General features: G+C 37.1%; 1 protein-coding gene across 4 annotated transcripts in view; it reads left to right on the top strand.

Annotated features, from left to right (window-relative positions):
* Nucleotides 1–23,395, top strand: part of LOC133527819 (zwei Ig domain protein zig-8-like) — a 299,524-nt gene that overhangs the window by 241,717 nt on the left and 34,412 nt on the right. For all 4 annotated transcript variants that reach the window (XM_061865003.1, XM_061865002.1, XM_061865000.1 and 1 more), the window contains 3 exons: nucleotides 2,112–2,207; nucleotides 20,312–20,496; nucleotides 20,893–21,009. In XM_061865003.1, coding sequence (XP_061720987.1) covers nucleotides 2,159–2,207; nucleotides 20,312–20,496; nucleotides 20,893–21,009 — 351 coding nt within the window. In that variant the 5' untranslated portion in view covers nucleotides 2,112–2,158. The remainder of the gene's footprint in view (nucleotides 1–2,111; nucleotides 2,208–20,311; nucleotides 20,497–20,892; nucleotides 21,010–23,395) is intronic.

The following is a 23,395-nucleotide window of genomic DNA, read 5'->3' as shown; positions in this document are numbered from 1 at the left end:
TTCCTGTAATTGGCTCTGTACTATTATCTAATAAGTTTAATGTATTTTTTATAGCTGTTGGAATTCCTTGTATAAATAAATAAATAAATAAATAAATATCCCTAAGAATCCTCAGCCAACACTTCTTTCTCTTACCCGTAACAAAATCCCCACCTCCCTATTCCTGTACACTGACCATGCTTAACTTATACACGAGTTAAGTCCAGGATGTTTACTCGACTAAGCGCTTGCCTCTCATTTATTATTCAGAACCTACATCGGGATCAACCCTTTATAAGACATAAGGATGTCAGGAATTATGCAAAATTGAACCCTATCGCTTTGAGATAAAGTTCAAAATTAAGTGGGAAATAACCCTCAGTGTTATAAAGGCTTAAGTTTGAATTATTCCATACTAGTTAGTGAGTTGGCCTTTGATCGATACAAATACTTTGCAAAGTAAATGTTTATTTTTCTTGTTAAGACATTGAGAGAATTTTTGATTAGTTAGTTGGCGCAGTTGGTAGGATAGGCACGGAAAATTAAAAATATATCGTTTTTTTTTTATTTCATTACTTAAGTTTGTAGAAAATTAGGCAGAATACCATATAATTACTATTTGACGCATTTTTTTCTCTTTATAGCTTCACCTACTTGTAGTTATACCAGTATGAGTATTTCTAATATTCGGTGTCTCTAAAATAAAAATAAAAAAACATTTATTAATTTACTAATTTGATTTCTTAAATTTATAAGTCTACAAAAGTATCATTTCTTCTGAAAATATAAAATAAATAAATAAATATTGGACATTCTTACACAAATTGACTAAGCCCCACAGTAAGCTCAAGAAGGCTTGTGTTGTGGGTACTCATTCAACGATAAATATAATATATAAAAATACTTAAGTGCATAGAAAAAAAAAAATAATAATAAATAATAAAATAAAATATCGGTGCTCATCGCACAAATAAATGCCCTTGCCGGGATTCGAACCCAGGACCCACTAGGTCAGGCCAGTCGTCAAATATATTTAAGTTCCATAACTACCTCATTAAAATTTTATGTCTTCGCCGCTAACTTACAACCTTAATATATTAGGATGAAACCTCTTTGTTAATAAACAAGAGTTTATCTTTACCCCTGACCTTCACTTCTAAAACTTACATATTCCATACAAATATTATCGTACCAAAACACATCATCCTGTAAATCAGGCAAAACCCTGCTCAATACACCCCAAACTCAATTACAAGCGAAAACCGACTCTCCGGCATGGGTTTATAATCTAATTTCGGACAAAGTGTACGCTTCATAATACGAGGAGAGTTAACAACCTTACATATACCGAAACAAGCGTTATATTGTAACACAATGTGAACTAGAGTTGCCACGAATACTCGGCAACTATGCGGTATTCGGCCTTTTCGGCCACTTTGCCGAATAATCGGTATTCAGCAGAATATTGCGTACTATTCGGACATATACCAAATACGTATTACGCCTACTTATGAAGAAAAAATGCGTTGGGAAGTGCATCCCAAACCATTATGTTTATTTATTATTTGAACGTTGTTATAAATGAATATTTTTCATTTACATTTTTGCATTCTCTTGACTCTACCCTAACTAACGAACTTACTCCCCAAGGAAAAAAATAAGACAATCATACAAAAGTTGATTAGGCCCCACAGTTAGCTCAAGCAGGCTTGTGTTGTGGGTATTCAGACATTATATATATATTATATAATATGCAAAAAAAGACCACTGACTTGACTCAGGAACAATTTTCTGTGCACATAATAAATAAATGCCCTTACCTTAATGAGCAACAAAACTTAAATTTTAGCCGACATTGTCTTTTGTAAGCGACCAGTTTTTATAATAAATGTGAATCAAAATATTCGGCGCTTCGGCCGACAGTGTGGCCGAAAATTATGAATTCAGTATTCGGCCAAAACCACTACACGTGGCATCTCTAATATGAACCTCTTATACAAATCGGGGACAATTTAAACTGGACTGTATCGCCACGTAATAAAACACATTATCGTTTGTCGCACAGTCTCAAGTCTGTTCAGTTGTGTTTTCGGGTTTAATGTTTAAGTATTAAGGTTGGCTTTTGTTTGCAGATGGTGGCGCTTGAGAGTGAGATTATGCGAAGGCACGCGAACTAGAGATGGCGCTGCTGTTTGGAGCCTTGGTGCTGGCTCTAGTGGGGTGTACAGGTAAATATTCGTGGTTAGTTTACATCGTATATGTCTAGAATAATAATCCTTATGACAATTTAATTTTATATGGAGCCACGTGAAATGTTTGGAGACATTTTTTGGAAGTTTATCACCGTAATTTATTTAGTAATGTAACATTTCATTCAGGTAAAATCGTGCAAGCTAAATTAGACCCTGCCCATTATTCGAATGTGCTGAAACTTTACGGTGACTGCTTACCATCAGGCGGGCCGTATGCTTGTTTGCCACCGTCGTGGTATAAAAAAAAAACATACATATGTATGTTGGGTGACAATGCAATATTATGGTACCATTGAGCTGATCTGATAATGGGATGTGGCCACAGGAACTCTTTTTTTTTTAATACTACGTCGGTGGCAAACAAGCATACGGCCTGCCTGACGGTAAGCAGTCTCCGTAGCCTATGTACACCTGCAACTCCAGAGGAGTTACATGCGCGTTGCCGACCCTAACCCCACCCCCCTCGTTGAGCTCTGGCAACCTTACTCACCGGCAGGAACACAACACTACGAGTAGGGTCAAGTGTTATTTGGCTACGGTTTTCTGTAAGGTGGAGGTACTTCCCCAGTTGGGCTCTGCTCTAGATCTGGAATGACATCTGCTGTGCTCTACCACACAAGGCGAGATGACATTCACATTGCCCATACCTCTCTTTTGGACGTAGTTTAAGGACATACCCGGGTCCTCATACTCTATGATCAAACAACGCAACCTAATCGTGTTTGTGTTTGTTAGAATTGTCTCGATGAGTATTAGTGGCCTGTTGAAAGAAAAGAACAGTCAGGTATACAAACATGTATAATTTTTTTTTTTAGTTCGATTTTAAACTTAGACCAAGAAGCTCTAAAGTGTTATTCACGGGAAAGGTCAGATTTCGGAAAGTGGGTGCCAAGGTAAACTGCAGCGGTATCATGGTCGTGTTTTTGTCACTTGTCATATCATCCGTCACGTTCGCACTTACGTATTTGTTAGAGCGTGACAGGTAGGGTGACAAATGATAGACAGCCGACCATCTTACCCTTGCTGACTCCGTTTTGCGGTAAAAAGACACGCCTGTATTTAGTTATAATTAAATTGAAACGGATTTTATAATTATAAATAAATTCTAATAAATATTTTTCTCATACGAATATGCATTTTAAACGTCAGCTGTGTAAGCCAACACTCAGAAGTCGCGACTTAATAGTCCATGAGTTCTCGACCCCAATGTGTTTAGTGCTCGCGCGAGTCCACTCGACCAATTAAGACGGGGCACAATATTACCTAGAATTTACACGACTATTAAGAGGAAAGGGTAGGGTAGGTTGTCCTTGCACACGTCATCCCAATTTTCCTCTCTTAAGGAAAATATTTTTATTAAATTATTTAATTTTATATTTATTCACTAATGCACACTGGCAGGAAGCACTGGTGGCCTTGGAAGCGCTGGTGGCCTAGCGGTAAGAGCGTGCGACTTGCAAACTGTAGGTCGCGGGTTCAAACCCGGCTCGTACCAATGAGTTTTTCGGAACTTATGTACGAAATAACATATGATATTTAACAGTAGCTTTTCGGTGAAGGAAAACATCGTGAAGAAACCGGACTAATCCCAATAAGGCCTAGTTACCCTCTGGGTTGGAAGGTCAGATGGCAATCGCTTTCGTAAAAACTAGTGCCTATACGCCAATCCTCGGGATTAGTTGCCAAGCGGCCCCAGGCTCCCATGAGCCGTGGCAACATGCCGGGACAAACGCGAGGAGGAAAAGAGACTATGCTCGTAGCTAATGCACTATGGAAATGTTTGCTGTCAACGGGTGTCTCGATAACTTCGTTGGTCGGTAGTTCGAGTCTTGCCCGAGACATCAAGTTTTTCCACTTTTTCTTTATTTACAAGCATTGTGGTATCGTTCTCAAATGTTTCTGCTTTATAAATATTTAATTTACTTTTTATTTAATTTACAATTATTACATTTTTATTTACATTTATTATATAGCCATACGATAATAAAATAATATTTTTTTTATTTTTTTTTACATAATGGATATATACAGATGATTACCATAACTAGCTTATATCTAAAATAGGCCCTTGAGGCATTGTACCAAGGATGCTGGCGGCATTTCCTCGTTGTATCGCAATACTGATACGTTGTGCGAGGAAGCCGCCAGCTCTTCGGTCACCAGTTACGTCAACCAGACTTTTCGCGATTTCTCCAAAAAACTTGTGCGCGCTGGGACCCCATGGACCTAGAGTTTCAACGCCAAAAGGTACAAAATGGTACTCTCTACCGAGGCTCTAATATTTATTACGTTTAATAAATAATAATTACATTTTTATGATAAAATGACTGTTACGACCGTATACATGGTGGCGCGGAGCTGCGAACAATATGTGAAATATCTAAGCTGAAAACATTTTATATGGGCCGCCACAACTCCCGAGTTGAGACTTCAAGAACTGTTAGGGGAAGTGTTGTTGACATACTTTAGTTTGCGAAGAGAAAACAAGGCGAAAATTTTATTTTTTGTCGTACTTACAAAGTAGTTGGTTTCGTCCGCTTTTTGATAGTGGAACTTAAGGTGCAGTAGCTCCAGAAAAAGAAAACAAAGTCTTCAAAAAGTTGTACCGCTTTTTTGAATCTCAATACGGCTGCCATAATTAATTAAAAATCTTGAGAGCTTTCTCGAGGGACGTATCGATTCGAATCCTGAGTTTTTGATTTTCGCTCAATAGAAAAATATCACGAAAATAGGTCTAAGATTCACTTTAAAACTTTGTAACAAATTATGTTCAATGCAAAAAACTATGAAAAATACTTTTACAGTACATATGGTGCTACTTTTCTGCACTAGTGCGTAAATTAGTAACTATGACGAAAATTTAAAGGGTCATATGTACTGTAAAACGTTGTACGATACACGTGCGAATGGGTAAGTCGCAACTCAATCAATCAAGTCAATTTAAAACACTTCTTTCGGTCGTTTTTTCGCACTTGTATCGTAAATAACTATTATAAATCGACAATATCATTTTTGAGGGAACGTAACGATTACTTCTGGCACGTACATCCGTCTCGCTCACGCTTATACTTAGTGAGAGTGAGAGAAGAACACGAACTTACTAGGCCTTATTAACCCTTTAAACTCTTGCGTTTTGTACACACACATATATATATATATATATATATATATTTTTTTTTTCAAAAAATACTTATGACTATATACATACAGAAGCTTCGGCAAACTGAAGACAGTTTGTTGGCGAAGTGCGCTTTCAATTATTACCGTGAATTGGGGTTACTTTGATCAATTTCAAAATTAATATGTATTTATCTCCCCGAATATGGAATCTTCCTTTGCCCCGAATTTGCTCCTCTATCGATTTCCCTAATAGTATATTTTAAATTTGTAGTGCATCTCTTGAAATAAAATATAAAAGTGGTGATCAACTTTAAACTGAATTTGGGGCGCTACTTTGATACCCCCCTTTTTTTCGACGGAATCCGATAGTAACCCCAATAGTTTATATAAATGTTCGGGGTAGACACAACATTTTTCACCACACCAACGCTAGGGAAACACTGACTGTAAGACATTAGTACATTACATATAAAATCCAAATGAACATTATTAAAAATTACCATTCAAAATCATCGCTTAAAAGTCAATTCTATGAGCCAACATGAGCAAACAACCCAAAACATTTACTTTACTTTGTTACACATTTTTTTATACCACGACGTGGCAAACAAATACGGCCCGCCTGATGGTAAGCAGTCACCGTAGCCTATGGACGCCTGCAACTCCAGAGACGTTACATGCACGTTGCCAACCCTTTAAAAATCTGTACACTCCTTTTTGAAGTACCTCATACTGTACGAGTAGACCCTCGGAAAACCTCGGCATCGTCCGCGGGAGGAAGTTCCGCTTAAGGCCCTGCATCGAAAAATAACGGGATCTTTGAAGCGTGGCAGGGGCTAGCCCCGGAAACAAACAGACGTGATTTTCGGATATATGTATCTTGACTATATGATAAGAGGTATGATACTAGTCGAAACAAAAAGGCTTAAAATTTTCTCGATAGAATATAAATCCAAAGTTACATCTACATTTTTAGTGTTTACCTCAGTGCAACTAGAAAACACATCTTCATCCAGCATAATCCACTTTAAAGTAAAGGTTTTCATCTCGTCTTAAACATCATTCAACTAAATATTAACTTATTATCTTATACAAACGGATTTATTCTCGATTTTGATTTTATGAATTCAACAGAAAACGCCCATTTTACGCAGTTCGGCTTCTCTTTCTGTCATGCGTCAAAGTCATAAATGCGTCCTTTATGCCAGTAATGTTAGATGGCCGTGGTGCCTCAAAGAGGTAAGACCTATGTCAAATCGCGCAGCGCTCCAAATTACGTAAAATCGACATATCCAATAAACGTTGAGTCGTAGCTCTATTAACTAGTAACGGAATCCGAGGTCTACTTCGAATGGAGCTATCTTTACAGGCCTATACGTTACGCATGTGTGCGTGTTTGCTTAGCTACGTCAAAGTCTAATACTCTTTGAACAATTACAACGAGTAAGGAAATTTCGACAGCTTCTGTAATGTATCGGTAGCTGTGTGGTCGTGTAGACACCAAAGAAAAAATGCGAGTCATCTATAGACCCATCAAATCTAATCGTAACTTTTTGTTTTCTTTTTTGTTCCTATATAATATCTATATTGCTTATTTTCTATTTTATTGTAAAAGTAAATCTTGTGTGTCTTATACAGAAATAAAGTTATTCTTTTAAATATGTGTATTAAAAGCATATTTTAATGACACGAATAATTTTATTTTATTTATACCAATTTTTGTATAGCCTAGGTAATCTTTATGTAAAACAAATATACTTATTATATTAAAAAAAACTAAAAAATTCAACACGTTTATTAGAAAAAAAAAACTCGTTTGCACGGGCCGGGGTTTGAACCAGCGACCTCTGATTTGTAATCCGCATGCCTTGAGAACAATTCACATAATTTATTTAACAGGATACTGTCAAAACGTCAATGACTAATATGACTTTTCAGCAAAGAGTAAAGTAAGTATGATTTTCAGTTTGATTTTACTTGACAAGGAGCAATAAGAAAAACGTACCGAATCGTCCCTTTCTTAAAATTGCCATTCAAAGAGAGAGATGGGCATTGTGATAAGAGAGGTATGGGCATTGTGAATTTCATCTCGCTTTGTGTGGTAGGGCACAGTTAGTGGATGTCATTCCAGATCTAGAGCAGAGCCCAACTGGGGAAGTACTTCCACCTTACAGAAAACCGCAGCCAAATAACACTAGACCCTACTCATAGTATTGTGTTCCTGCCGGTGAGTAAGGTTGCCAGAGCTCAACGAGGGGGGGGGGGGGGGGGGGGCGAGTTTAGGGTCGGCAACGCGTATGTAACTCTTCAGCTCGTGTGTGGTGCTATCTATATTTTTTTTTATATGGGTACGCTGACAGCTGTCGTTTCAATACGATTTTGCGAGATTTGGCCTTTTTAGGTTAAAAATTATATAGAGATAACACCTGTCACCCTACCCATCGAGTTTGAAAAATACTATAATATTAACATATACAGGATGGTTTTTGATAATGTACATCTTAGAACTTAAACTGTTTTTAATTTCTTTTTTTTTTCAGATTTTAAAATTATACCGCTCTACTTTTATACCTTAATAATATATCTTAGTCTTGACAAAGACGATTAAAGTTTTATACTTAGCAAAATCGCTTACTAACAATGTCTTTACAAAATCGCTTTCCTGTAAGTTGAGGCAACTGCTATAGCCATTTAACAGCAGTATCAGTTCATTACACTTGGTTCGGTGCTTCAACCTCTTGTCTAACTGTCTGATAATTAAAGTAGTTCCTAATAGACGGCGTTGTGCAATTATGGATATCCCGATCAAACTTTTCATTTCAGAGGAACGCGATTCTGTGTTGATAATGTTAGTCTATACTTTATTTGTCCATGCTCTTGAAACCATTAGCCAACCAATTAGCTTATGGCGGGCATTGAAGGGTCGTTCTTTGAAATCAGATTATTAAATATAATTTCAATATAAGCACATCAATCGAATAGGCATACATTTTGGTCAATTTATTACCTATCAGGGGAATAATAAAATCGATAAAAAGAATGTAAAAGCGACGAGGGAATGAAAAAAACCGATAAGGGAATGACAAGGAATGACATAATGACAATGAATTTCGGAACAATTCGTTCTAAAATAATACACTGAATCATAGAACACCCTTAGCAACTTAATGTTATTTTTAAGATCTATAGAACGAAGTACCACACGTTGATTTTAGTTAAAACCCCAGTCCAAAGGCATAGAATGAGAACCAGGGGAAAAGAAATAAGTATGTCTTTGATCAACTGTTATGATTACGATAATTTTTACTTAATCCATGAAAGTAAATAATCATTTACTTGACATATGATTTAACATTGTACATGCCCATGAAGAATACATTTTATATCAAAACACACGGGAATGAAAATCACAGTGAACCAAAGCCAGGGGAACGATATTATGAAATCGTTTATTTCAGGTGAAAGACCCATAATTACATCACAAACAATCGAAAATACAATACAAATTAACTTAAATTAAAAACAGTCAAAATAACAATTGTGTTACCTGTAAGAATAGCATATATTTTTAAGAAAATAAGTAAACTAAATGTCAATATATTTAGTAATTTACCTCTAGTTTTATGTCAACCTAATATCCTAAGAGCATTTATTAGAAACATATTAAGAAGTTCTAAATGTCACGGAACGTGTAGTGTGACTTCCTCCGATTTTATGATATTTTATTTTTCTTTGAAAGTGTTTTTGGAAGAATTTTATATCAAATGTTAACACTTGCACCTATTCCACAATACGGTTTAAAAATTGTATGGATATATAACGACTTTATAACAATTTTTACAGTACATATGGGGCTACTTTATAGCACTAGTGCGAGAAGTAGCATATTATGTTACTGTGTCGAACATTTAAAGGGCCATATGTACTGTAAAACGTTGTACGATACATGTGCGAATAGGTAATTCGCAACTCGTGTCGATTTAAAACACTCCCTTCGGTCGTGTTTTAATTTATCGCCACTCGTTTCGAATTTCCTATTTTTCGCACTTGTATCGTAATGTACTATAATAACATACATCTTGTGATCAGTTTTCGTGTCACCGACGCGCGTGGTAATATAAACATGCAGTACTCGGTAGAAAGTTACCTTTACGTCTGGCAGCCTTTTTAACGCTTTTTTTTAGAACAGCAATACTGTGTTGTTGTCAGATTTGCAAATGGCTGAAGGGAGAAGTGTTACCGAAAATTATTTATTTGTGTTACTTAATTAAAAAAAAGGTCAACCTTAACGCGTCACCGCCGTGTTTGAGTTTTAAAAGTCAGTACTCATTTCACGTTATTGTTTGTAACATAAGATATACCTAATACATTCGAGATTGAGCTAATTATTTAATATTTGCAAAGTCAAAGGTAATTTTTAGGTAATACCGAACATGTTTCAAATTGTCACGACAGTGGCCTCAAAATTCTGTCCCCGCCACGGACTATTGAATCCACGTTCGTGTCATATAGACACGTGGTCGTGACATTCTCAATTAGTTTGATTAATTTAGAGGCATATTCACTCTTTAGAAATGGATTTTATTACCTACGTTCATTTGTTATTATTGCCCAACTGCCCAAAGCAGAAAAATGGTTTCCGCGTGTATGTGGATGTATGATGTGTATCCGATTCTTTGTCACGCTCTACAGCGCTAGTATGACGAATTTCAACGTATGAGCTGTCATTCGATGTGTCGTAGTCATGGGAGTAACTTAGGCTATATTAAAAATATTGTATAATTCAAAATAGTGGAGTTGGCCGCCAAAATGCCGAAACGTCACGACTGAGGGACACTTTGTGACAGCCGTGATTATGTACTCATTTTATTTACCTTTCCTGAGGGTATTAAGCTTGACCATATGCATCAAAAAATGCTTTTTATACGTAACAATATGTGAAAAATAAAAATCTTTTATGAAAAAATATTTTTCTGGACACAATTTAAGAATCACCCTGATTGTTTGAGTAATTGTTTCAAAGTTATTAGTTGAATATTACATATTTCAGCGTAATAAAAATACTTAATTCACTTTTTTTGGTAGTTTTCGTTGTTACCATATTACTTACTTTTTTCTTTTTTATATGTAGGTAGTTACCACTGACAACTGTGATTCAATATCATCCGAAAAATTGGTCGTCGGAAAACGGCACCCTGTATTTCCTGCCTCAACAATATATTACTAAATAAAATATGATAACTAACAATGTAATCTTACATTGTTAGTTATCACACCGAATTTAAAAAGATAGGTAGACTGTACTATTAACATCTTCCAAAAATCAACAATAAAATTTGGCTATATTGTAGTCTCAGATTTATTACAATTTACAACAATATATTTTTTTATTTTCTAGTAGCAAGTAATAACGCCATCTTTTTTATTTTCTAAGAATTAAGTTTTTGGCCGACCGCGTATAATCGTAGTTAACTTTTGTAACGCTAGATGGAGCTTTCACCTTCACGTGCGCCGCGGACTCCGCGGAGCGCTTCCATGTGTGCGTGCTAGCGGGGAGTGAGGAAGCTAGCGGGCGTGGCTTACGAACCGGTATTCACGGCTTTAGTAGGCCCTTAAAGGTCTTCGCACACTATACCAATTCCACACCAACTCAACTCACTTTTGGTTCACCTTAGTGGACGACGAGTGGACGACGCGTAGACCACCCGACAGTGCTAAATTTTAAACATTGTACTATAGGACATACAAGATAAGGCTTTAATTTCAATATTTAATTTTGAGTCGAGTGGCTGTTGAGTTGTAACAATGTGCTAAGATCTTAAACCGCACAGCGCACGACCATGTGGATAAAATGTAATTTTCTAATCAATTTTTGATATAAAGAGAGCCTTTACAAGCTGGTGTGGCGAAAAGTAAGTTTTCTATCTTATTTTAATTATTTATACAAGAATTCAAGTCTTGGAGACCCTTTACATCTCTAAGGATAATTTAATGACTACTTTTATTTTTATTTTATCTCTGACACTTAGACTTTTGCATCTCTAAAGAAGATTTTTTTTTAATACTACGTCGGTGGCAAACAAGCATACGGCTCACCTGATGGTAAGTAGTTTCCGCAGCCTATGTACGCCTGCAACTCCAGAGAATTTACATGCGCGTTGCTGACCCTAAACCCCCCTCCCCCTCGTTGAGCTCTGGCAACCTTACTCACCGGCAGGAACACAACACTATGAGCAGGGTCTAGTGTTATTTGGCTGCGGTTTTCTATGAGGTGGAGGTACTTCCCCAGTTGGGCTCTGCTCTAGATCTGGAATAACATCCGCTATGCTGTGCCCTACCACACAAAGCGAGGTGACATTCACAATGCCCATTCCTCTCTTTTGTTTGTGTTTGTTATTTGTTATTTGTATATTTTGTCATAGTTTTTTTTATGTAATTCGACATTTAGAGATAGTATACATCTCTAATAAAGTATCTACCTAATATTATATTTGCAATTGTATTTTGTAATGGTTATTGTTGAGGAGCTATCCTGGTTTGTAGATGCTGAATATAAACCCAATGTAGTTACTATTAGTTTTATAATAAAATATATACAAAAATGTAACGCAACAGAGTCATTGCCGCCGCGGTGGCTAATATTAAGTCACGTGATCACTTGGCTGCCCCCCACGGTGGTGCTGAGACCCATTTCTCGAACAATATTAGACTAATATTATTAGTCCACGAACTATCAAATCGTCATGGCAACACACTAATAATATTAGACTAATACCGTTCGAGAAATGGGCCCCTGGCTGGTACGCGACAATAAATTTTTTTGCTTGTAAAAAATGTACATGTAAAAGTGTTGCCTAATTTCTGAATAAATGTTTCATGTTGACGTTGATTCTAACCCGGCACACCTGGAATTATGTAATATTGCGTAACAACACTCATTACACAATGTTGCGCTGTTTAATTACACCTTGTGTGTCTGCGGTAGACACGAGACACCCTCCAGCCGTTACACACTATTAACAAGTTCCAAGCGCTCTTCAAATACTTCAAGTGATGTACACAACTGTGTATACGCGACGGAGGTATTAGGCTGTATTCAACTTGTATACTTCATTCCAGATAAATAGACCTAGAAAATTTAGGAATCTCTTTCCTTCTGAAGGCTAGCTACTGTGGTATTTAGTTGGTTTACCTGAAGGGTCAAGTCATCCAGAGATTTGGGGTCGCCTCTCTCACGTTGATCTAACCCAGAGGACAACACCACTGTGGTGTCGTTGACCCTGCCGATGGTTATATCGTCGCGCTTGGCGTCCAGCTCTAAGCGCCGACGAGCTTCGATATCAGCTACTTTGGCATTTATAGTAGCCCGCCACTCCATTCGTATGGCTGCCTGCTGCTCCCATCGCGAGGGCTCTATACGACACCACGGGCTAGTGAAAAGGTTAATCTTGTGGTCTGTAGACGAACAAGGTTGTAATGTACACTGGTCACGACTCATCGGCTATGAAATACCGACCACTCCATATGGGTGTTGGTTAAGCAATATAATTCCGAGTTAATTACTGGACGTCCCGGCGAGAGGCGCGAATCCATCCTCAGCATATATCATGTCGAGGGTTTGTTGAATCATTGAGCCAATGTCTTGGTTTTCCATTTCTTGACACATCTCTCTTGACGCGCCAGAGATTTGGGGTCGCCTCTCTCACGTTGATCTAACCCAGAGGACAACACCACTGTGGTGTCGTTGACCCTGCGTCTAAGCGCCGACGAGCTTCGATATCAGCTACTTTGGCATTTATAGTAGCCCGCCACTCCATTCGTATGGCTGCCTGCTGCTCCCATCGCGAGGGCTCTATACGACACCACGGGCTAGAGAAAAGGTTAATATTGTGGTCTGTAGACGAACAAGGTTGTAATGTACACTGGTCACGACTCATCGGCTATGAAATACCGAGCACTCCATATTGGTGTTGGTTAAGCAATATAATTCCGAGTTAATTACTGGACGTCCCGGCGAGAGGCGCGAATCCATCCTCAGCATATATTATGTCGAGGGTTTTTTGAATCATTGAGCCAATGTCTTGGTTTTCCATTTCTTGACACATCACCTCTATATCCCTGAGTTTCCTGTAGTAGGAATCTCTTTCCTTCTGAAGGCTAGCTACTGTGGTATTTAGTTGGTTATTATTATTATTATTATTTATTTATTCATGAACAATATAATAATTGTATTTGAATATAACTACTTACTAAAATTCCTTAAATCTAAGTTCTAAATCTAATAATCATATAATCTAACATGCAGAACAATATCAGAACAATTAATTACCAATTAACTATAATTACGTAGGCAAATAACTAAAGTAGGTCACAAACTCCTCTATAGAATAAAAGCACTCTTTCAACATGAATGTTTTCAATTTCTTTTAAAGATATCAAGGCTAGTGATGTTCCTCCACTCACTGGGAAGCTTGTTGTAGAGCTGTACACACTGAAATTTTGCACAATGAGTGACTATTTTAAGTTTAGGCTGCAGTTTAAAGTGTAGGTATTTCCTTCGTGTACTTACGCGTGTCTCCCTCTCCTCATTGGTCTCGTACTCATTGAGGCTTTTGACCAGGTCAGTGAGGAGCAGGAGAATGTAAAGACACGGGACAGTTAGTATTTTTAAGTTTATGAAGAAATCCTTGCAGGACTCAGTTTGTGGAATGCGCACGATAGTCCTCAAGGCTCGCTTTTGAATAACAAAGGCTTTATTCATGTTATACCTGAAGGGTCAGTTCATCCAGAGATTTGGGGCTGCCTCTCTCACGTTGATCTAACCCAGACGACAACACCACTGTGGTGTCGTTGACCCAGCCGATGGTTTGGGGTCTCACCGGCACCCTGGCGACGGACACCACGGGCTAGTGAAAAGGTTAATCTTGTGGTCTGTAGACGAACAAGGTTGTAATGTACACTGGTCACGACTCATCGGCTATGAAATACCGAGCACTACATATAGGTGTTGGTTAAGCGATATAATTCCGAGTTAATTACTGGACGTCCCGGCGAGAGGCGCAAATCCATCCTCAGCATATATTATGTCGAGTGTTTTTTTTTAAATCATTGAGCCAATGTCTTGGTTTTCCATTTCTTGACACATCTCTCTTGACGCGCCAGAGATTTGGGGTCGCCTCTCTCACGTTGATCTAACCCAGAGGACAACACCACTGTGGTGTCGTTGACCCTGCCGATGGTTTGACAGTTGTTGATAATTCGTAATATAAAATTGAAGGAATTTGCACCTCGAGTACTTCTACTTTAAGTTCAAATTTCTTCAATTTTATATCTCTAGTCAACTTCTTCCCGCCGTGTACCGAAATAACTAAACAAAAGTCACTTGGCCCCTTTTAGACAGAGCCCGTCTTGCTACACGGCAGTATAGATAGTTGTACCTCACACTCAAAAGAATAGACGCTTTCACTGCGAAGTCGCGGAACTATAACAATTTATCAAGCTATTACAGAATAACATTAAAAAAAACAAACCAGACAAATATATCAATATAGTTTAAGTTACAAGGGCTAAGTTCAAAGCCAATATGGCGGACCTAATCAACTTGCCCAACCTGTCAGTTACGCCAATTTTGCGTAATAATTTTCACCACACCAACGTTGCGTCGAGTAGCAGCCATAGAGTTGACTAGACTCCAACACTCAAAAGACGCTAATGTGGGCTGGCTCTAAATCTTCACACGTCGGGTAGTTATTGATAACTCGTAATATGAAATTGAAAAATATTTGTTCCTCATAAAATATCTATTATACTCGTGTTCTATAGAGATAGCCTTTTATGTCCCATATTTCAGTGGCGTCCGTTTCAAAACCAAACAGTGAGTGTTTGGGGTTCACGTTGTAAAGTCTCCTTTAGATAAATTGAAGCTGCAAAGTGCTCAAGAATATCTGACACTTGACACTGACAATTTTCGAAAGGTATATTTCTGGGTCAGTAATCGGCCCGATTCGAACTTTAAGATACGTCAAATATGTTCTAGATACGACATGGATCGGATATGTCGATATGTGACGATTTTGTTTGAACAAACGTTACTTTTGACACTGACATCAGATCCTGATATTTGACGCATCTTAAAGTTCTAATCAGGCCGATTGAATTCAAAATGGCGGCAACCAGTTGTCACTAAGATTTTATTTATACTCTGATATAAGATTATCATAAATAAAAGTATGTGTATTCAAAACTAGTAAACTAATAATACAACAATATATATATATATCACTGCGACCTCTAAACGAAGTAATAGGAAGCAAATTTTTGGTATATTTACCTTTTTTTTATACATTCGTGGACCATCCTACCTGCGGCGGTTTTATGGTCGCTTTTTTATCATTTATCATGCAATGCGTCACTTTCGCACTCACATACTTGTCAGAACGTGACAGGCATGGTAACAAATGATAAAGAGCCGACCATATTAGCCCTGCTGTATATAATATATATATATTTTCCTACTCCTCTACTGTTATCTGTCATTTATGCATTCATTAACACGAATATAAGAACATCCATAAAAGATTTCAAGAAAAGTCTATATTGTCTATTCCTCATAAAAGCTCTTGTGCTTTTATACGCTATAATGTTACTGCGATTTATGGCTACCAACCTAACAAAACCAAAACGAATACGGTTTTAAACTAACTGCATTGCTTCCAACTTACAAAATATTCATTTGGTTGCATAGTAAAAATAATTACTTCATAAGTCAGAAACACGCATGTGACACCCGTAATATAGCAACACGCATAGACTACGAAGACCGCTTAGCGTTGCTTGTTAGTCTCCGTAGGCTACGGTGGCCAAAATTGAGAAAAACTGTCCAAAAAATTAATTTAGCAAGTAGCAAGTACCAGGGCCTCATGAGTTACGAGGTGTCGCCGACCGGCCGGCCGCGGCCCGGGGCGGGCCGGGCGCGTAACAAGGTATGCTCGCGCGTCTTGGCTATATACTTTTGCTGTAATTTGTTTACCTAAATTAAGATTTATTTTTGTTGACTCGTAGGAAAAATATTGTATGCAACGTTGTATAAGTAGGTCAAAAAATTCTCGTGGCGTATTCCTTTACAATGTTCGCCTACGCCTTCGGCTCCGGCTCACATTGTAACTCACGCCACTCGCCTTTTTTGACCCTTCTTATACAACTGTTGCATAAAATACTATTGTGTGTGTCCTCTTCGTAAGCGCTTTATGAACCAAAGGTTGTGGGTATATAATACATCGACAAAAGTATCTGTTCAGCGAGCTATGTATTGTTTTAATATTAAACTCGGGAGTATTTACGAGACCGGTTTTTTCATTACGCGGAGCTGTTTTGCATGTAAAGTGCGCTCGGAAATTAACTGGTCTTTATATTACTGTTTAGTAAATGAAAAAGCTTGAATGGGTGAACTGAAGTTTAAATGGAACGGAGCATTGTTTGAAAACTTGGGTTTTTTTGAATGGAGCTCTGTGAATGCCGTGGGAAATAATGAGTTACTTTGGGATTATAATATTGTTTTTATTAAAAAATATGTTAGTAGCTAAAAAGTGTACAGTAATTGATTATCTATCTATTCATATTCATATTGGTTTATTCCATGAATGTAAGTACAGAAGGTGTCAGTATACAGTGTGTCCCTAGCCATTGGACAAAGCCGAAATGTACATAGGATGCATTAGGATATTTAGAACCATTGTACAAAGTATCATAACAGCCGGTATAGCGGTTTCGAATAAATTAACAAATTACCATTTTTTACAGCCTGTATGTGTTAGTAGCTCCTAAGGTAATATCCTCAAAGAATACTATGGAACCTTCTTCAACCTTTTTGATTATCTTTTTTATTGATGACACTAATAAGCTTCTGACTTTTATCTAATATTTCGAACAAATTGTCAAAAACACTGCCAAAGATTAACACAGTGTGTTTCTTTTTATTGTCGATTATTGCAAGTAACTTTTGTTTCGAAAAATTAATTGTTCTAATTAAAAAAATATTAACGTCAGAGCATTCCTGAGAAGTAACCCTACGTGGGATTTCAGGGTTTGTCCAAAGGCTAAGGTCACCCTGTATGAGTACCAAAAAGTCAATCACAAACTGACGAAATCCAGAACGCAATAAAGATAAAAGATAAAGATAAAGATATGTTTATTTGCATAAATGTAGTGATGAACATAGGTGGACAGTAATTTGAAATGCGTACATTTTACTTGAAGAAGCATGCAAATTTTTCTTATTAGCTAGGTACTATAACTAAATAGGTATATACAAATTTAAGCTGTAGGTAAGTTATACAATAATAATATCATCATAATACACATACATGGTTTCATTTCTACCTAAGATTCACAATATACATAATCATTATAGAAAATTATTTATTGATTTACAGATGCCAAATATTCGTCAATTGTATAATAACATTTATCTAAGCAAAATTTATATAATTTGTATTTAAATTCAGGCATGTCAGAGTTCCTTATTTCTACGGGTAAATGATTAAAGATTTTTATCGACATACATAAAACGTTATTTGCAAAGAAAACTGTCTTTGAGTGGAAAGGATAACATAGATCGGTGCCGTTTCGTGATTGATAAATGGTGGTAGATGACTTATTTTTAAATAAACCTATATTGTATTTGACATATATACCTATCTCATATATATATAATGATGGTAGCGTCATCACTTTCAACTTATGGAAAAGAGGTCGACATGGTTCTGTTTGATGCGCACCACATATAGCCCGTATACATTTCTTTTGTAGTAAAAATACTTTCTGCATATTACAGCAGTTACCCCAAAGTATTAGGCCATAACGCAAATTGGACATTACATGTCCATTGAATGCTAATAGTGCAGTTTTTTGTGAAGAGATTTGGCAGAGCCTTCGTAGGGCAAATGTAAACCTGTTCAATTTATCTATGAGCATTTCAGTATGGTCTTTCCAGTTTGTGTGGCAATCTAAAAATATATCTAATATATCTTCATGTTTTTAATTTAAAACTACATAAAAATAATTCAGCTTTAATAATAAAACTGCGAATTTATAAACAAAATCTCTTCTGACATTTAGAGACCTTTACATCTCTAAGTAAATTTAAGCTAGTAATTTTTTGTCGATATACCGTCTGTTATACACCGTGTTTTTTTTGATTTGCGTTTATTTCGACGGTGCATTCCTGAGCTTAAATTAAGTAACTTTCTCAAAAACACCGATATTCTAATTAACTCCATTTCGGAGATAATCAATCATTAATTTTTATCTTATAAGGCCCTTACGAGCGTGTACACTTGCCTTAGGGCCTGTTTACTTATTGATTAGTGTTTAGTGCGAGTTCATACATTTGCTACTAAACGTAAGTACTATCTCGGACGATCGACGTTCGAAATGACATTGATATGTCACAGTTTTCAATTGTTTGGTTGAGTTAAATGTAATGCCCGTGTTTCAACAACGCTATATGCAACATTTAGTTACTTTTTATAAAAATAAAAAAAGTAAAAAAAAAACAATTTTTTTTTTTTTTTTTTAAATTAACTATGCCATTTAGTTTCCTTAAACGTACTTACCGATACCCCGAAGTTCACGAAATTCAATAAAAACACGGTGTATATATAACATATAACATACAAGCACAAAATGTTGTGTCTCACAGCTACATGTTATTACTATTTAAATATTAATATACACCGTTAGCTTGAACATGTCATGCTCGCTTAAAAGTTTTTCTTACGTTGGCGTCGTTGATCGGGTCGCCACTTTCCCGAATGAAGGTTGAGGGAGGCGATGGCTGAGATACACGTCATACTCGTGAACGGGTGCTGTTTGTGGAGACTGGTCTGTTTAAGCTAACACGGGCTATTATATTTTAGTAACTTTATTTTTAAGTATAATTACAGTGAGACACTTCATTCGGTTCTCGTATGTTTCTTGTATCATAATGAATGTTTGAATTATACATAATTTAGACTCTTGGAGACCCTATACATCTCCAAGTGTAATTTGATAAACTATGTAATATTTTAGTTTTGACTCTTAGACACCTCTAAATAATTTAAGATATTTTGTATATTATTATTTTAGTTTTCTTTTGTAATTCGTCATTAAGAGACATTTATACATCTCTAATAATACTTAATAGTAATACTTTAGTTATATAATTGTATACTTAGTTGTTGATGTCTTTTCTTTGCTTGTATATAATTACCATGTTGACGTATAAAAGTGCCCTTGGGGCCTATTTGCTGAATAAATGTTGAAGTTGAAATTGAAATATTTAAGCAACAAATTATTAAATCTGGCGCAAAACTTTTGCGTGTGAAAATAAGAGTTATATTTTTTATTTATTTATTATAGAGTTCATCACAGTCCAAATCTTTATCCACCTTATCTTATCCATTTATCCATTGTTAACTAAAACGGCGCGTGCCACTACCTGCAAAAAAAGGGTCGTATAATTCTAATTGGCACCTGAGCGCGGGCTAGTCTAACGCTCGAAAAACCAGTGTAGGTGTGCTCTCCGATAACGCGCCTTTGTTACGCATATCTAGGACACATTTTAGGCTGGTTCGGTAGCGTTCGACTCGCCGGCACTCAGTAACCGTATACCACACAAGAACTCGCAAATTATTTTTCCATTTGTTCATTTTGAATCTTATTTCAATTACCATAGGAGTTGTAATTTAATAACCGGTTAAAGTGACCGGGCCCTTTTTTTTGCAGGTAGTGGCACGCGCCGTTTTAGTTAACAATGGACAAAAGATAAGCCGTTGAGGGCCAGCTACAAATCTAACAACTATACAAACAAATATAAATACATTGAAAGTTAAATAAAAGCTTGTAAAAAGCTGTCTCATCGCTACCTACTCCCTAGAGCTGTATGGCTGAGCTTCCGTCATCAATATTTTTTGTTCCAGGATGCACAGACAACACAAACGGCGTGAACACGGACAGTGCGCAAGAGCTGGACTACACGGACGTGGACCTGGGTCTGGCGCAGCGAGGACCACATTTTGACGTGGCGTACTCCAAGAACGTCACGGCGCTGGTTGGAAAGACGGCGCAGCTTAACTGCAGAGTGCATGATCTTGGAAACAGAACAGTGAGTGTTTGTTTTGCTAAAGGTATCGTTTGTAGCTATGACGTTTTCTTTGTGTTCAACAGATGAAATGAAATTGAACTTTTTTAGCAACCTAGCTACGGTGCAGTGTTGGGGTAGGTACCTTAAAAAAAAACGGCAATTTTCGACCAGTTGCATCGACATCTGATCAGCCAACATGTATGAAACACTGCGTTTCCACCAGAGATGAGTTAGGATGCGTAGCGAGGGATGTGTTCGTTAAGAACCAATAAAATCACTACACACTGGACGTGTAAAACAAATGAAGTGATTCTATTGGTTATTATACACATCCACGCACATATCCAGTAAAAATGCAGCCTAAAGGTAGTCAAACGCTAGTAGTATAAAGCTTATTTACTTGCTATTTGCGTACAGGTCTCATGGATCCGACACCGCGACATCCACCTCCTGACGTCCGGCCGGATGACGTACACGTCGGACCAGAGGTTCATCAGCGTCCACAATCCTCATACAGAAGACTGGATATTGAAAGTGAGTCGTTTCTTGTCGTGATTAGGCGGAAAGGTTATATGAGGGTTTTCAGAAATTCGGCAAGCCGGGTACATACGGCAGACGTGTCCCGTCCAATCCTACTACCATAAATTGTAGTATACAGTGCCAAATTTATAGAATATGTCAAAGAAGATAGCGGAATGGGCTTGTCGAGATAGCAATTTTTTAAAATAATATTATAAATTATCTCTTCTTCCTCGCGTTCTCTCCCTCTCCCTTCTCCCACTCCCTTCGGTCGTGTTTTAATCTATCACCACTCGTGGTGAATTTCCTATATTCTGTACTTGTGTGTTATTGCACACCTCAATACAGAAACAATACAAATAATAAAGCACATTAAGAAGAGGTACTTAAACAACAGGCGGGTCTATCGCTAAAAAGCGAGCTCTTCCAGACAACCTTTAGGTAGCGGAATTAAATAAATTTATGTCGTGTGAGTGGGTATTCCAGATCCAATAAAAGAAGGCACAGAATAAACACAACAAAACAACATAATTATCATACAAATATAAAAAAATACATATGTAAATACATATACATACATATATCAATTTTTTCTTTTGATTGCGAGTTGCTGCTATTGAAAAAAATGATCGTAGAAATGAGTAGGTACAATCACGTGCACAGGCTGTTTATTTAATCACCTGTAATAATTTACGGGGTGAATATATAGGTCATACTGAGCAACTTTTACTATGTGACCCTGGGTTGGTCGCGGAAAATATTTACTGTTTCAAGCATTTTGGCTGTCGGACCTTTAAATTTTCTATGGGAAAGAAACATTTTTTTTTACGATTTTGTGATTGGTCCCATAGTAAAAGTTGCTCAATTTGACTCATTCCGCTCGTAAATTATTGCAGGTGACTAAAATAAACACCTGTGTTTGTACTTATTACCTTACTTACAAGGAAGGGTACCCAACTGTCCGACTCCGATTTGATTCATTTTGATATATGTTATAGAGTAGTCTAAAATAACGGACACGTATTTTTTTTTAGCTGCCCAAACTCAACCTATTGGGAGAAATTGTCCTCCAAAGTACTAAAAAGGTACTAAATCTTCTAACTCCTATAGAAAGTGATGCTAAAGCAACTTGCTAGTTAATGGCTGGTTTGAGTATATATTTGAAAGCAGCAAAAAATAATGAGCACGTGTTTTGTTATATCGGCTAAAACTCATTTTTTCCTATTCTCTCTATCCTATTCCTCAGTAGCTATTTAAACCAAACATTTAAACTATACTTGACATCTTAGAACCTCCATTCGTTTCCCATGCCCAATGTTCCAGATCGTCTCACAAGAACGATCTATCTTAAAGTTGGACACGGAGCGCCCCAAATAACTAGACTGTGCTATTCCGTTGGATGCGCGAGCGAAGACGAATGCTTAAAGGGGCCCGCTGATTAACAGTCCACCGGACGGTATCGGCTTGTCAGTTACAACAAAAAGTTGACAGTTCCGAACAACCCGGGTGAACCCGGGTACGTCCTTTGGACCCGGGTACGTCCTTAAACTACGTCCAAAAGAGAGGTATGGCCATTGTGAATGTCATTTCGCTTTGTGTGGTAGGGCACAGCCAGTGGATTCCAGGTCTAGAGCAGAGCCCAACTGGGGAAGTACCTCCACCTTACAGAAAACAGCAGCCAAATAACCCTAGACCCTACTCATAGTGTTGTGTTCCTGCCGGTGAGTAAGGTTGCCAGAGCTCAACGAGGGGGGGGGGCGAGTACAACTCCTCTGGAGTTGCAGGTGTACATAGGCTACGGAGACTGCTTACCAACAGGCGGGCCGTATGCTTGTTTGCCACCGACGTAGTATAAAAAAAAAAAAAACAACTGACAGGCCGATACCGTCCGGCGGACTTTTAATCAGTGGGTCCCTTTATAGTATTTTTTTACCAAGGGATGAAATACTCTAAGAACAAATTAAATTACTTTCTATTAAAATATTTTAATTTGTGTTTTTTACGAGTAGATACACATAAAACTATAAACTATATAAACTATAAACGAAATAAATATATACAAAGAAAGGAAGGCGCCACAAGCCATCGGAAATTGTCATAATATGACAATGTGTTTGCTAGCAGATGGGTAAATGTATGTCGTGAATGTTTGAAATACTGTGAGATGATGGATGAATGATTTGTTTTCTATTGTTTATTGTATTGTTTGACATGAAATTGTATAATTGCATATTTTAAACCACTTGACATATTTTTAATTTATAATATTTGCATGACTTAATTGTAATTCAATAATTAGGTATGTACTATTTTGCATGTATACATTTGCCAGCGCTTTGGTGCGAACTGTAATGCTGTGTAAATATACCGTAATAATAATAAAAAAAAAAAATTTAAAAGG

This window comes from Cydia pomonella, chromosome 18 (assembly GCF_033807575.1).
Source record: "Cydia pomonella isolate Wapato2018A chromosome 18, ilCydPomo1, whole genome shotgun sequence".
Taxonomy (NCBI): Eukaryota; Metazoa; Arthropoda; class Insecta; order Lepidoptera; family Tortricidae; genus Cydia; species Cydia pomonella.
The sequence above is the reverse complement of the archived record's forward strand: the minus strand, read 5'-3'. Positions and strand labels throughout refer to the sequence as shown.